Raw genomic sequence first — 12,964 nt, forward strand, 5'->3', positions numbered from 1 at the left:
CAAGCGTCAGTTCCTCTGCCCCCATGTCACATCATTCAAGAGGCTGATGGAAACATTGGTCTAGGTTCCAGTGTCCGTGATGTCTGTTTCAGTGATCTTGTTCTAGAAAGATGTTTGCTCACTTTAATAAACTGTTCTAAAAGTGCTGTATTTTAAGTTGCGATCCAGAAGTAGCTGCTAAGAAACCTTACTGAATTTTGTATTTCTTTACAGAGAGTTGCAGAATTGAAAGGCACAAAGCAGACAGCAGCTGGTTCAGCTGCTAGCACATCGTCTCAGCCTGTCAAGAGAAAAACTATTGACACAGAAAATACAGAGTTAAAGAGAGTAAAAGGTAAGGAGATAAAAATACGTATGAAGCACTCACCAGAATCTAACCATTTCACATCTTGAATGTTCTTGGTTTGTTTTTTTCCAGTGGAAGTGAGTGTGAACGCATGAGACTGTTGACTTAATGTCAGCCTGTTGCTGCTGAAAAGGGAAAAAGTCTGTTGGGCTCTTTCCCTGTGAGTTCATTGATCAGGAGAAAACTGCTCTTTTGGTACCTAATTTTCTTCTGGGTCACTGGGTTAAATTAGATCATGGAGCTGCAGGCTTGGTCCAAACAGAACCTGAAACAGTGTAAGTTAAACAGTAGAAGCACTAGCCCAGAAGTGGTGTTACTGCTTTTCAGCCACTGGCTTACCTCAAACCATGCCTGAAAGTTCATGCTAAAGGAAAGATGGTAAAGTTTTTTCCCTTGGATCTACTGCACGTGTCAATACAAAAGTGTGCATTTGTGAACTTGCTGCTGTAGTAGGAGTCTGTTGGTTTTAAAAATATGAGTTGTAAGAAGTGACTCTTGACTGTTACACAGGTACAGACGAAAAGCCACATACGTCTACATCTGGGTAAGTAGAACTTATTTTTTTGTATCTGTACCAACTGCTGCCTTCTCACCCTGTTCTTCCTTGTCTCTGCTTCCTAGCCAAGGGTAAAGATTCAGAGAATCAGCAGATCCCTGCTTCTGCTCATTTTCTAACATGGGTGTATATTCCTGAATGTAGTAGCATCTTCCTTAGTGCAGATGAGAAATCGTGGTATTGACTCTGTGACAAAACAGAAATTATTTTACTGTCGCTATCAGACTTAAGGATTAATACGTGGTAGCATTATGCAGTTTTCTAGAATGAAAATAACTGGATTGTGGCATGCACTCTTAATCTTTAATGCCAGCATACTGCAGAAGAGAGAGTAGTCTGAAATTAAGACAGATTTTAAATGTACATTTAAATTATATTTATTCACAAAAACTACTAACAAATGCCATCAACAGATCTTTATTAAGATGTTTTTGTCACTTAGAGTTTGTGTAAATGTCTACCTGGCAGGTGAACTCTCACAAATATAGTGTATTTGACTTCAGGGGATTGGGTTAAGCATCTTACTGCCACTGAAAATTTCTGACAGAATTTGGACATCTTTGTGGGGTTGGTAGATGTCACACAAGGCCTGCGGGTCTCCTGGATGTTTCTTCACAGGATAAATTATTATTGCCTTGCACAGATATTACATGCTGTTATCTTGGCACTGGAAGACACTTACCTTGTGGGAATTTTGATTGTGTGTGCAAAATTAACAGTTGAGAGGTTTGTTCATTATTAAACTCATTGGTATAATTATTTTAAAATACAACCTGGAAAAATGTTTTGACTTGGAGGCCTGTGGCTATTCTAAGCAAATCTGGGTTTTCTCATTGCTCTGCCTGTGTGGCTCTTCTGAGCTGCAGTTCTGAGCAGGAGCAGGTACCCAAAATAAGTAGCAAGTGGTTGTGTTAATACATGAAGGTCATCAAGGTTTATGTGATGTTAGTATGACCGCTGAACTATGAATTCTGTATTTAATGTGTTCACAGCAGGTATAGTGGAGCATCTCCCTTACGATGAAAGGCTGAGGGAGCTGGGTCTCTTTAGCTTGGAGAAGAGGAGACTGAGGGGAGACCTCATTAATGTTTATAAATATGTTAAGGGCGAATCCAGGAGGCTGGAGCCAGGCTCTTCTCAGTGATGCCCAATGGTAGGACAAGGGGCAATGGGTGTGAGCTGGAACAGAGGAGGTTCCGCTTAAGCTTGAGAAGAAACTTCTTTACAGTGAGGGTGACAGAGCACTGGAACAGGCTGCCCAGGGAGGTTGTGGAGTCTCCTTCTCTGGAGACATTCAAAACCCGCCTGGACGCCTTCCTGTGTGATCTCATTTAGGTTCCTGCTCCGGCAGGGGGATTGGACTAGATGATCTTTTGAGGTCCCTTCCAATCCCCAACATTCTGTGATACTGATGCAAATAACTTTGAATGCAGAAATAGAATTACCGAAGCTGCTGCTCCTCCAAATACACTTTGTTATGGGATATTTTTATTAATGTTTCTGATAAGGAATATTCAAATACAAAAATGGAACTGAAATGTGTTTTCAGAATTAACCTGAGCATTTCTGGGGAACTTCAAACAAAAGCCACATGTGCTGCCTTCAGACAGTGTTTTACATCAGTAGCTGCGCAGTTTAGGGTATTGCACAATATCTAAAAGATTGTATTGCTCACAGATTGAATAGGCTTTGAATGCTAGGCTGTAACTTATTTTTGTAAAGGTTGAAAAAGTTATGTTGTGTGTTCTTTACTAGGCTACCTGCAGATTTTTTTGATGAAACAGAGCAAGGTGGTGCAACTGAACAGCTTTCAAAGGGTCCAGGTCCCAGTTTATTGTCAGGAAATTACGATGATGATGATGATGATGAAGAAGAGGAGGAACAAGATCAATCAAACAAATCTTCTGTTACAAATAAAACTGAAGTTCCACCTCCAACTCAGGAAGTAACAGCTAATTCTCTGCCTGCAGGTAATGCTGACTGAAATAGGCAGTGATTCAGTAAGGAGAAGCTGTGTTTTAACTAATGATGGAAGGGGCTTAATTTATTTTTCTAATAATTATTAGCTGGTTAGGGTGTGTAATATTGGAAGCAGAGAAAGATGATTCTTTGCTCATTTGTTATTATGTGGTATATTCTCAGCATGCTTATTGATTTTATGTTCTAATAGTTTGAGGCTGTCAAGTGAAATAATATCTGGCTGTTCTTCCTTTGATTCAGTAAGGTATTAATTGAAATTCCAGGTCCTGCACTTGGGTCACAACAACCCCATGCAATGCTACAGGCCTGGGGAAGAGTGGCTGGAGAGCTGCCCAGCAGAAAAGGACCTGGGGGTACTGGCCACCTGAATATGAGCTAGCAGTGTTCCCAGGTAGCCAAGAAGGCCAATAGCATCCTGGCTTGTATCACAAATAGTGTGGCCAGCAGGAGTAGGGAGGTGATCGTTCTCCTGCAGTGGGCACTGGTGAGGCTGCACCTTGAGTGCTGTGTTCAGTTTTGGGCCCCTCAGTACAAGAAAAGACATGGAGGTGCTGGAGGGTGTCCAAACACAACAAAGCTGGTGAAGGGTCTGGAGCACAGGTCTTCTGAGGAGTGGCTGAGGGAGCTGGGGTTGTTTAGCCTGGAGAAAAGGAGGCTGAGGGGAGACCTTATTGCTCTCTGCAACTACCTGAAAGGAGGCTGTAGCGAGGTGGGGGTTGGTCTGTTCAACCAAGTAACAAGTGATGGGACAAGAGGAAATGGCCTCAAGTTGCACCAGGGGAGTGCATTAAAGTGGATATTAGGAAAAATTTCTTCACCAAAAGGGTTGTCAAGCATTGGAACAGGCTGCCCAGGGAAGGGATTGAGTCACCATCCCTGGAGGCAGTGTTAGCTTTACAGTTGGACTCAGTGATCTTAAAGGTCTTTTCCAACCAAAATGATTATGTGATTCTGTGAAATTCCTGTCTAGTCAGAGTTTTATAAAGAATCTTGAACAGTTCTTCTTGTTCATAGCCTTCTGTCCTTTCTTACAGACTTCTTTGACAGTAAAATTACAGCTGCTCCTATAGTTTCCCATTCAGGATCCATACAGAAAGCAGAGATACAAGAGAAGGTAGTGGAAAGGTAAGCAGTCCACTCAAATATTGATAGATTTGGGAACTGCAAATAAACATTACCCTTCCAGGAAATACAGACTGTGATCACTTAGAAATCTGTCATATTGTTAACTTGTATTCAGAATAGTCTGTATATACATGAGCTTCTGTCATTATTGTGGACAGGTATTTCACACCCGAGGAGCAGGGTAAGGGACGGAGCAATCCATACAGTGTCTGCTAGACATCTCTAATGGCAGTTTCTAACACAGGATATGTTTGAAGCTTAATGTCAACCACTGCTTTTAACTGTTTAAAGAAAACCTTTTGCTTGTTCTGTGCTCACTGGAGCACTGTTTTAGACAGGGGTTTAGGCTTTCAGAAGCAGAGACTGTGCTTTTAAAATGTTTGGGTGCTCAGCACACTGGAAATAATAGTTTAAGAAGCCTAAGCTATAGCTCTTGTTTTGACAGCAAGGTTTAAACCTGTCTGCAGTTCCTTGTAAGTTAGATAAGACCAAACTGAAGAAACAAGTTTGATGGTTGTAGGTAGAACTTAGGATGTAAAAAAAAATCTTGCTTCATTTCTGGATCCTTTTATTAAAAAATTATGGATTTTATTCTTGACTATTTTTAACTGTACAATAAAGCAGGTTGTGAAGTGTTAACTTGGGATAATAGTAATCAACACTTTCAGGAAAGAAAACACCGCTGAAGCTTTGCCAGAAGGTTTCTTTGATGATCCTGAAGTGGATGCAAAAGTAAGTGATCTGCTTATTTTATGCTGCTGGATTTATTTCTGTCAGTTGTAATAATTTTCTGAGTAGTGAAGATGCTTTTCCAGGTAAGTAGTCATACCAGAATATAAGAAAATGACTAAACTGTTGTGGTTTGTATTAATTAGAAGTCATGAAAAAGGACAGAGAGGGGCAGGAAGAGCTTGTTAAATCATCTCTCAGAGTGTATTTTTGATTGTGGTTCCTTTGTGACTCTTAAAGAAAACTAAAGAAGTGTTACTTGTCGACTAAAACACTGGACGGAGATTTGGACAATCCACCTGTTATTTTCATTTCTTTGAGTCACTCTGGGAAAAGCATTTCACTGAATTTATACATCTGATTCTGCCTCTGAATTAAAGATACAAAAATAGTTCTCTAATGTCCTTTGACATACCATGTTGAAAAGCGTTAATAGTCGCTGTGCAACAGATACTGTGGATCCGTTGGAATGGAAATAGGTAGATTGTGCCATACACTGTGATCTCTAGTACTGGTGTACTACAGTCATCTTGGTTTTCAGTCCTCTTGTCTTTTACTGCCATATGGTTTTTTTGATGCTTGATGGAAAATAAAAGGAAGGTGCACATTCAATGTGTTTATCAAAAAAATCACAACTAAAAATCTTGGATTTTGATCAAAATCATTCATACTTCCTTCAATTTGCACAGTATCAAGTGATGACCAAAATAAATACTGATATTTGAAATTCAAAGCTTTTTTTTTTTTTTTTTTTGGTAAAATTTACCACAGATTTGATGACTTTCCTGCTTCCTTTATGGAAATAATAGTTTTGTAGCCTCAAAGTCTTTTTTATTTTCCTTGAGTATATTTCCCTGTTTTTTACACTGTGGAAGGCTGTATTTAAATTGTATTGCGAGGTTGAACTGTGACTTCTGATGTGGAGACCTTCCAAATAATACCTCTTTATGTTCATTTAGTTCCACTGTCACAATTACAAGCTTAGGTGTCTCTTATTTGCTCTGATAAGACTCCTTTGGCACCACTCATGCCCACATGTTGGCTTATGTGAATAATTTTGAATAATGATATTCTGAATATTGAATTTTGTAGCTGAAAAAGATGCCGGTTTGTTGTTTGTTTGGGGTTTTTTTTGTTTTTGGAGGTTTTTTTGCATATGAATAATTGGTCCTTTACACTTTTCAAGTACTTGATTTCACCATGAGTTGGGAAGCTTGTAGGAAGTGGGAATGCCTGGCAGGCAAAGGAGAATCTGCTTATATCTGTGGGGACACTGGTTAGTGATCTTTGTTTTGGTCATTGCCTCAGCTGATAAAATTTACAAGTGGATAAATGTTCCAATAAACTCTTCCTTGAATTGCTTACAAGTGTTCTTTTTAATCAGCCCTTTCTAAGTTTAGGTATATGCAGGGGAAGGAAAATGTTTGTGACATAGCTTATATTGTAATGCTTGCAGTTGGAATCATACACAAAATAATTATTTTTAGAATGAACAGTGAGCTTTTTGGAATGGAGATTGTGGGCTTAAAAAATGTTGTTTTTTTACATCAGGAATTTAGGAAGTGTATAAATTCTGGATTAGATAAATATTTCAAGGAAAAATAAGATATTTAGTGTTTAAATTTATTGTAAGAAATACAAATAATTATGAATTACAAAAGACAACCACAATGCGTAATAACACAGTACATACACATATGATAGAAATAATCACAGAACAGAAAAATGAAATGATGACTATTACTTCCCAGTACGTAGTTTGCTTGGAAGCTTCTAATTTATTCTATAAACTTAATTAACACTACTGGATTTTATATAATTGTTCAGGAACAAAACGTACCAAACTATCGTCTTTACCATGATGATGACTGGTGTGTTACCAAAAGAGAGCAATGAATAAAGGAAAAATAAGACTAATGCAAAAAGATAGTGTAATGAATTATTCTGTTCAAACTGCTTAGTTCTCTTAGCTATACAATTTCCCCCTAGTCCAGATAATCTGTCGTCTAAGATATGTTACATGACACATCTTCCAGTCTTGAACTGTGGAATTTTTGGTTACACAAGTAGATTATCTTGTTTATTTGCTTGTACTAAAAGCACAATCTGATTTTGATTACCTTAGCTATAGATCTTAAACGTATTATTACAGCTCCTACTTTTTCAGTCTTCTTGTCTTAGTAATTAATGCTGTCTACCACAGAAGAAAAAGCTTTGCATGTCATTAAAAATATATATATAGCTGTAGTATTTCTTCTGTTAGCCAACAAAATTGGACTAGATTTGAAATATAGTCAGACTATAACACCAGTTAGACTAGTGGCTGAGTCACTTGATATTTAATGTCATGCCAAAAGCACAGAATTCACTGCTTTTTGGCTTGTGAGATAGCTACTAGATACAATTGAGCAGGAAACTTACAGAAGAATCTAAAAGTTATCACCTGACAGTGAAATTACAGACCATCAAATTAATGGACTTAGTCACTTTTTTTAACCCAAACATTCCACACCATCAATTTTTAGTTAGTTATTCTTTAATGCTACAGTCAAGGATGTTGTTTTGATCCAGGAGTAGAGTCAGATTTTTCCTCCAAAACTGCGGTGCAGCTGCACTCTCTTATTCATATACATTACTTAAACGGAAGTCTGCTGACCCAACTTTTCTGAGAACACAGCATGATTTGTCCTGTTTCTCCAGGTGTTTTACAGTGCCCCAAAGAGTCACTAGACATACACTGTTAATAAGCCTGTTTTTTCATGCTCCTTAGGTGCGAAAAGTTGATGCTCCAAAGGATCAGATGGACAAAGAATGGGATGAGTTTCAAAAGGCAATGCGACAGGTCAACACAGTAAGTAATGGAATCTATTTTTATTGATTCTAAATACTATACACAATAAGGAAAACAACAGTTTCATGCAGCTCTGCAGAGTGACTGACATCTGCATTTGTCAGCTGTTTGTTGCAATGCAGTGTATGGTTAAATGCACTTTATAAATGAGCAAAGGTTCCTTCTATTTTCCACTTCAGGGAAATCAGGTTGAAAAAACTTTTGATCAGGATCCAGTCATCAATATATATCTAGTTACATTTGTTAGATTGTATTTAAATAAGAAAGCATGTATCTCAGATCATCATCTTGTATCCAAACAGGACATAATTGTGGGCTCTTTTTTAGATGAGATATATTCACATTTTATCATTGAAACAGAACAAAACACTACTCATTTGTCTTGTCTTTTTCAAAAAGGATCTATAAAGTATAGGTAACCTGGGTTTTATGGTTAATTTAAATGTACTGGAAAGGAACTCAGAATTTGGGAAAGTGACAAAAGATTTTGTGCATGAGAGACATAAATTGGCCGCAATTTTTCTGTACTTCCATTTTTTACTGTTGAGCATTGCATGGAAAGTCTTCCCAGAACAGGTTTTTATCTGCCCTTTTGTACAATATAAAACTGTCACTAAAGACACCTGGTGTTCTCCATCTTTCCCTAGAGTATTTGCTATTTTTTAGCTTTTAATTGTAGATAATTGCTCATATGTCAACTGCTAAGAAAAGTGACACACCAAAAAAACTTATCATTGCTCATTTTAAAGTGGTCAGCACTATAAACAGAGCAAATGTTCATACAAAAGCAGTGGTGGATACATTTTGCTAGCATTAGCCATTCAGATAATTCTTCAGCTTAGAAGGAATCTTCTCAGTTATGCGTGGACCATTGATTGCATAGCATCTCCCAGACATTCAGATTTGAGAAAGTATATGCTGAAAAAAATAACAAGTTAGAAACACTTCGGGATCTAGTGGGAATATTTAACCAATACTTTCAATAAGCTTGTGTAATTAAGCCCTAACCATTGGGATATAGGTCCTATTTCAGCCTCAGACTTCAGATGCCTGTAGTTTGTTTATGCTCAGTTTTAAGTGGTAGTGTATTGAAAAATTCGAAAGGTTAACCCCAAAGCAGCCAAACTACTTTTAACTTTAAACATTTCCGTTTCAAATTAAACCAGATCAGCTTTCTTTCTGTATTTGCCTCCAGAGTCTTTTGTGAAGGTGGGAGTGTACATACAGGAGATTGACATTGACGTGAGGTAGAGGGGAGGAAGGGAAAGCACAGACATCAAAAAGGAACAACGGTGGAATTCAGGATGAGGGTGAATTTTCTTAAGAGCTTTTCTGGTTTAGGTTTCAGAAGCAATAGTGGCAGAAGAGGATGAGGAAGGACGACTAGAACGTCAGATTGGAGAAATTGACGAGCAGATGTAAGTAGATCAATTTTTCCTCTAATTTTCTGTTCTCCAGCAGTAATGGATCACTATTTGACTAGAGTGATGAAAACATTTTTAATTTTAATCTTCTGTCATACTGCCTTTCATTAATCACCTAATTATTTGAAGGAGAAAGACAGACTCCCTCAAATTGCAGAATGATTCCTCATAAAAACATGAATTTTGGGGCAAAGTTATGTAATTATTTGCAAAGAAAGAATGCACTAGAATCACTGAAAATACAGCAAGCAGACATGGGCAAAAAAAAGCAATAGAAGGCAAGTTCCTTGAACAAACTGTCCCCCTTCCCCTGTCAAATATCTCAATTTGTATTTCTCTGTGAATTCTGATTTAGGTGGAATTTGTGTGAACATTTTTTAAAAACAAGGTCGGATAGCCTGCACTGCAATTAAAATTTTGATGAGTGTCCTGTTTTGACCATCCATTTGCTATACTGAAAATGCTCTGTTCTGTGACTAACTCTCCTTGTTTCTAATAAAAGTTTACTTAACAGTTTTGTTGAATGATGCACTTCATTACATGAAGTAGGTTTATTTGTTTTGTTGAAATGGTAGGTGTAGCAGTTGGATAAACATTAGTCTAAATTCTTAAGTAACCTGAAATACAGTTTTGTGGAACAGATTGTTACCATTATTAGCATGTAGCTTAACACATTGTTTAACAGTGATTATGGCAGTGCTAGGGATTGAAAAGAAAAAGATGATTCTGATTTTAATGAACCTTGCAACAAAAAGAGGACGCTAAAAATTAAAGCAACACTTAAGCCATGTGGCCAGATTTACATGCGACACAACCAGCACGTAAGAACAATGGGGTGGGGTTCAAACAGCGCTTTGGTAGTACAGGGATGTCTTTTAACAATGTTCATATGGAGTCAGCTTGAGCTAAACCTGGCTGTCTTCAAGCATTTATTTTTACCAGTAGCTTAGGATGCTACAGTATATAGAACCAACTTCAGAAATTTGCAGAGAATTTCAAGTTTGTTACCATAATTATTTTTCCCAAAGCAAAAGTTCCAAATAGCTTTTTAAAGACTGGTTTTGTAGTTTTGTCTTCTGAATGCATTTAAATGCAAGCTATTTTGAATTAAATTCAAAATCAATTAATTCCAGTGATATTAATGTTTTCCTTAGCCTTCAAATCTTCAGCTGTGACTGCCTGTAAGTAATTGTATTGCAGATATGCAAAGGGAAACAGGATCCAGATAATAATCTTTCCTTGTTGACTCTTCCTAGCAAATAGGAATGAAAGAAGCAAAGATGTATTTAAATCAGGCTGAGAGTAGTTGGCATTTTCAACAAAATACCATGTTAAAATGGCTAGAATAATTGATATAAAACATATTTCAAGGACAGAACTTTTTAAGCAAATGGAAAACTGAAACTTGTAGATTCTGTTTAATTAAAATTTTCTGTTATAGCACACAGTAAGCAGATAAAAGATCTGAACACCTGTGCTGCTTTCTTTTTTTTTTTCCAGAGATGCCACCACTAAGTTATCAAAATTGATAGCCAATTGATATCTCACCTTTCTACCATATATGAAAACCATAAACAGAGCAAAGAATGGCGTCTCTTCTTGTGTGGAAATGGATATTGGTTCTGTGCTTTTTTAAAAATGATTTGTGGTGGTATTGCAGCTATTAAATATTTGGATTAGATCTGAGTGCTAGAGGATTGACCACACCTCTCCTCTGGTCTGTTTCTACTTGATTAATACAGAGAAGGTGCACTGACATACTGAAAGCTTATTTTTTAATTGATCCAAAGCTGGAGAAGCAAAATCCAACTCTAGAAAATTCAATTGATGTGTAAAGGCCACAAGTATTAATAGGTGGTTTCCTTTGTTCCACAGTGAATGTTATCGCCGTGTTGAGCTTTTGCGTAACCGTCAGGATCTGATGAAGGAGAAGCTAAAGGAAGCCATGAGACTAAGAGCAAATCAAGAGAAAGAGGATGAAGCTATTGGTAGTGAAGATGAAGAAGAATTGCAGGATTTGCTGTCTCAAGACTGGCGGGTGAAAGGGGCTTTGTTGTAGCATTTCTGCAACATGGTTGACAGTCTCTTTATCTGTGATGTTACTTCCATTGTTAGAAGTGAGACACTTTTGTTAAATATTTATTTAAAGGGGATCGTGAGATGGTAAAGAAACAAGCGTATTAAAAAAAACCCCAACCCTCTTTGTAGATCTACAATGGTGTATTACGTGCTGTAAAAACTGTATATTGCAAACGTTTTACAATTTTGAAAGTACCTTTCCTATTAAAATTACTGCTTTCCTATCAGAGGTATTTTAATGGCATTAGTAAGTAACTGAAGAATCTCTAAGCTTTTGGAAGCATTAGCTATATCTGGTAATTTTTGAGACTTGGGTTATTGTGTATAGAAGCAAAGAACTAGCAAAAGTGATAGCATAAGGAGTTTTCCCAGATTGGAGGGTTAGGGAGGGGAAAATATTATGCATTTATGTTATCTTAAAATTTGTAAGTGCTCTTCTATCCATTGCCCAAGCTCCCAATAAAAGATGTTCATTTTTTTTCAGGATCTGTTACAATTTTTCTGTGTATGTAAGAGCCAAACTCAGAAATGCTGAGCTACAGCTCCTTCACAGTGTAAGTTCTGTGATGTGTCACAGGCAATGTTGAATGTTTTTCTTTATAGTATCTTGTTTTGCTTAGTGCAATACCTCACATTTCAGGGATGAAAACACAATGGTTACCTATTTGTATAACTAAATGAAAAGGTGACAAAACGCCAGAGAGGAAGGTACTGCACTGGAAACTGATGAGGTAAAATAATTTATCTAGCTGCAAATACTGGAAGTTTTCTTAAGGTATTATCTTAAGGCACGGAGAGCATCTAAAATTGATTTCTGTTCCAATAAAAACAGATGAAGTAAAATCAAGCACCAACAAACTTGACAAGACTGAGACATGGAAAGCAGAACTACCTTGAGCTTTGGTAAGTGTCTTTTTTTAATGCATATTTTTTTTACTTTTGTGAATCTTAACATGTCAAATTTGCTGAGGACTTTTGAAAAATAGGATAAATGTGTGGTTTAATTGTTATCAAAAAGTAAAGTTGTGAAGGAGCAGCTTAACTTTTTCCTATTTTTTCAAAGATTCTAGTTTTTAAAACAAGTTGGTGAGGCTTTAAAGGGAGAAAATAGGCTTTGTTCTTATGACAGCATTCTAGATACTTGCCTCAAAGATGTTTATTAATCAAGCAATAAAAAGAAAAACTAAATGCTAGATGTTTGATTTGCCTCTTTTGGAAGAAAGATTTGATTTGGTGGGAGCCCTTTCCTTACTGTGAGAAGCTTTTTACCATTCCTGGTTTCCATGTTCCTTGGGTTCAGCTCTTTATATGTGTAAAGCTGTCAGAGTTCAAGCAACAGTCCTTAGCAGTTTGGTGCATCCATTTATTCCTGCTCACATACACTGGCTTACAGCTGTTGTTTTTTGGTTGATTTAATAGCCAGAAGCGTAAGTTCCTGTTACTTCTAAAATGTTTGACACATCACTGCAGTCTCAGGTGAATTAGTCCCGTTGAGATAGCAACATCTGTGACTTTATTATAAAGAAACATTCAGAGAGTACTGAAGCAAATAATGAATGCTTTGACGAATTGGAGAAAACTTAGTTGGGCCAAAACAGAATTAAAATGCCCTTCTATAGTGTGAAACATTTGAATATCAATGTATAAGGTGCCTATTGTGCTGCAGTGAAAGGTCTCTAGATCCATTTTTCACTATATAGAGAACTTCCAGCTGAGAGGGTGACACAGTATTAACAGATGGACAGTTTTGTTTAAAAACGCAACACAAGACACCCATCCAGTTTCACTCTCAGGAGAGCTAAGCTAATATTCTAATTGTTCTCCTTATTTTTCCTCGCTGACCTCGATCACCAAAGCACGCTAGCTTGTCAACA

At 37.2% G+C, this 12,964-nt stretch overlaps 1 protein-coding gene across 1 annotated transcript; it reads left to right on the top strand.

Moving 5' to 3' along the window:
* Window positions 1-213: 213 nt before the first annotated feature.
* Window positions 214-11,314, top strand: ZNF830 (zinc finger protein 830; the record flags this gene model as incomplete). The annotated part of the gene is made up of 8 exons (XM_010164516.1): window positions 214-334; window positions 857-890; window positions 2,658-2,872; window positions 3,917-4,007; window positions 4,676-4,739; window positions 7,507-7,587; window positions 8,929-9,005; window positions 10,887-11,314. Coding segments are annotated over 8 exons (867 nt in total), but the record flags the coding sequence as incomplete, so codon positions are not given.
* Between the last annotated feature and the right edge of the window lie 1,650 nt (window positions 11,315-12,964).

The sequence above is a fragment of the Antrostomus carolinensis genome, unplaced genomic scaffold (genome assembly GCF_000700745.2).
Source record: "Antrostomus carolinensis isolate BGI_N321 unplaced genomic scaffold, ASM70074v2 scaffold15303, whole genome shotgun sequence".
Classification (NCBI taxonomy): domain Eukaryota; kingdom Metazoa; phylum Chordata; class Aves; order Caprimulgiformes; family Caprimulgidae; genus Antrostomus; species Antrostomus carolinensis.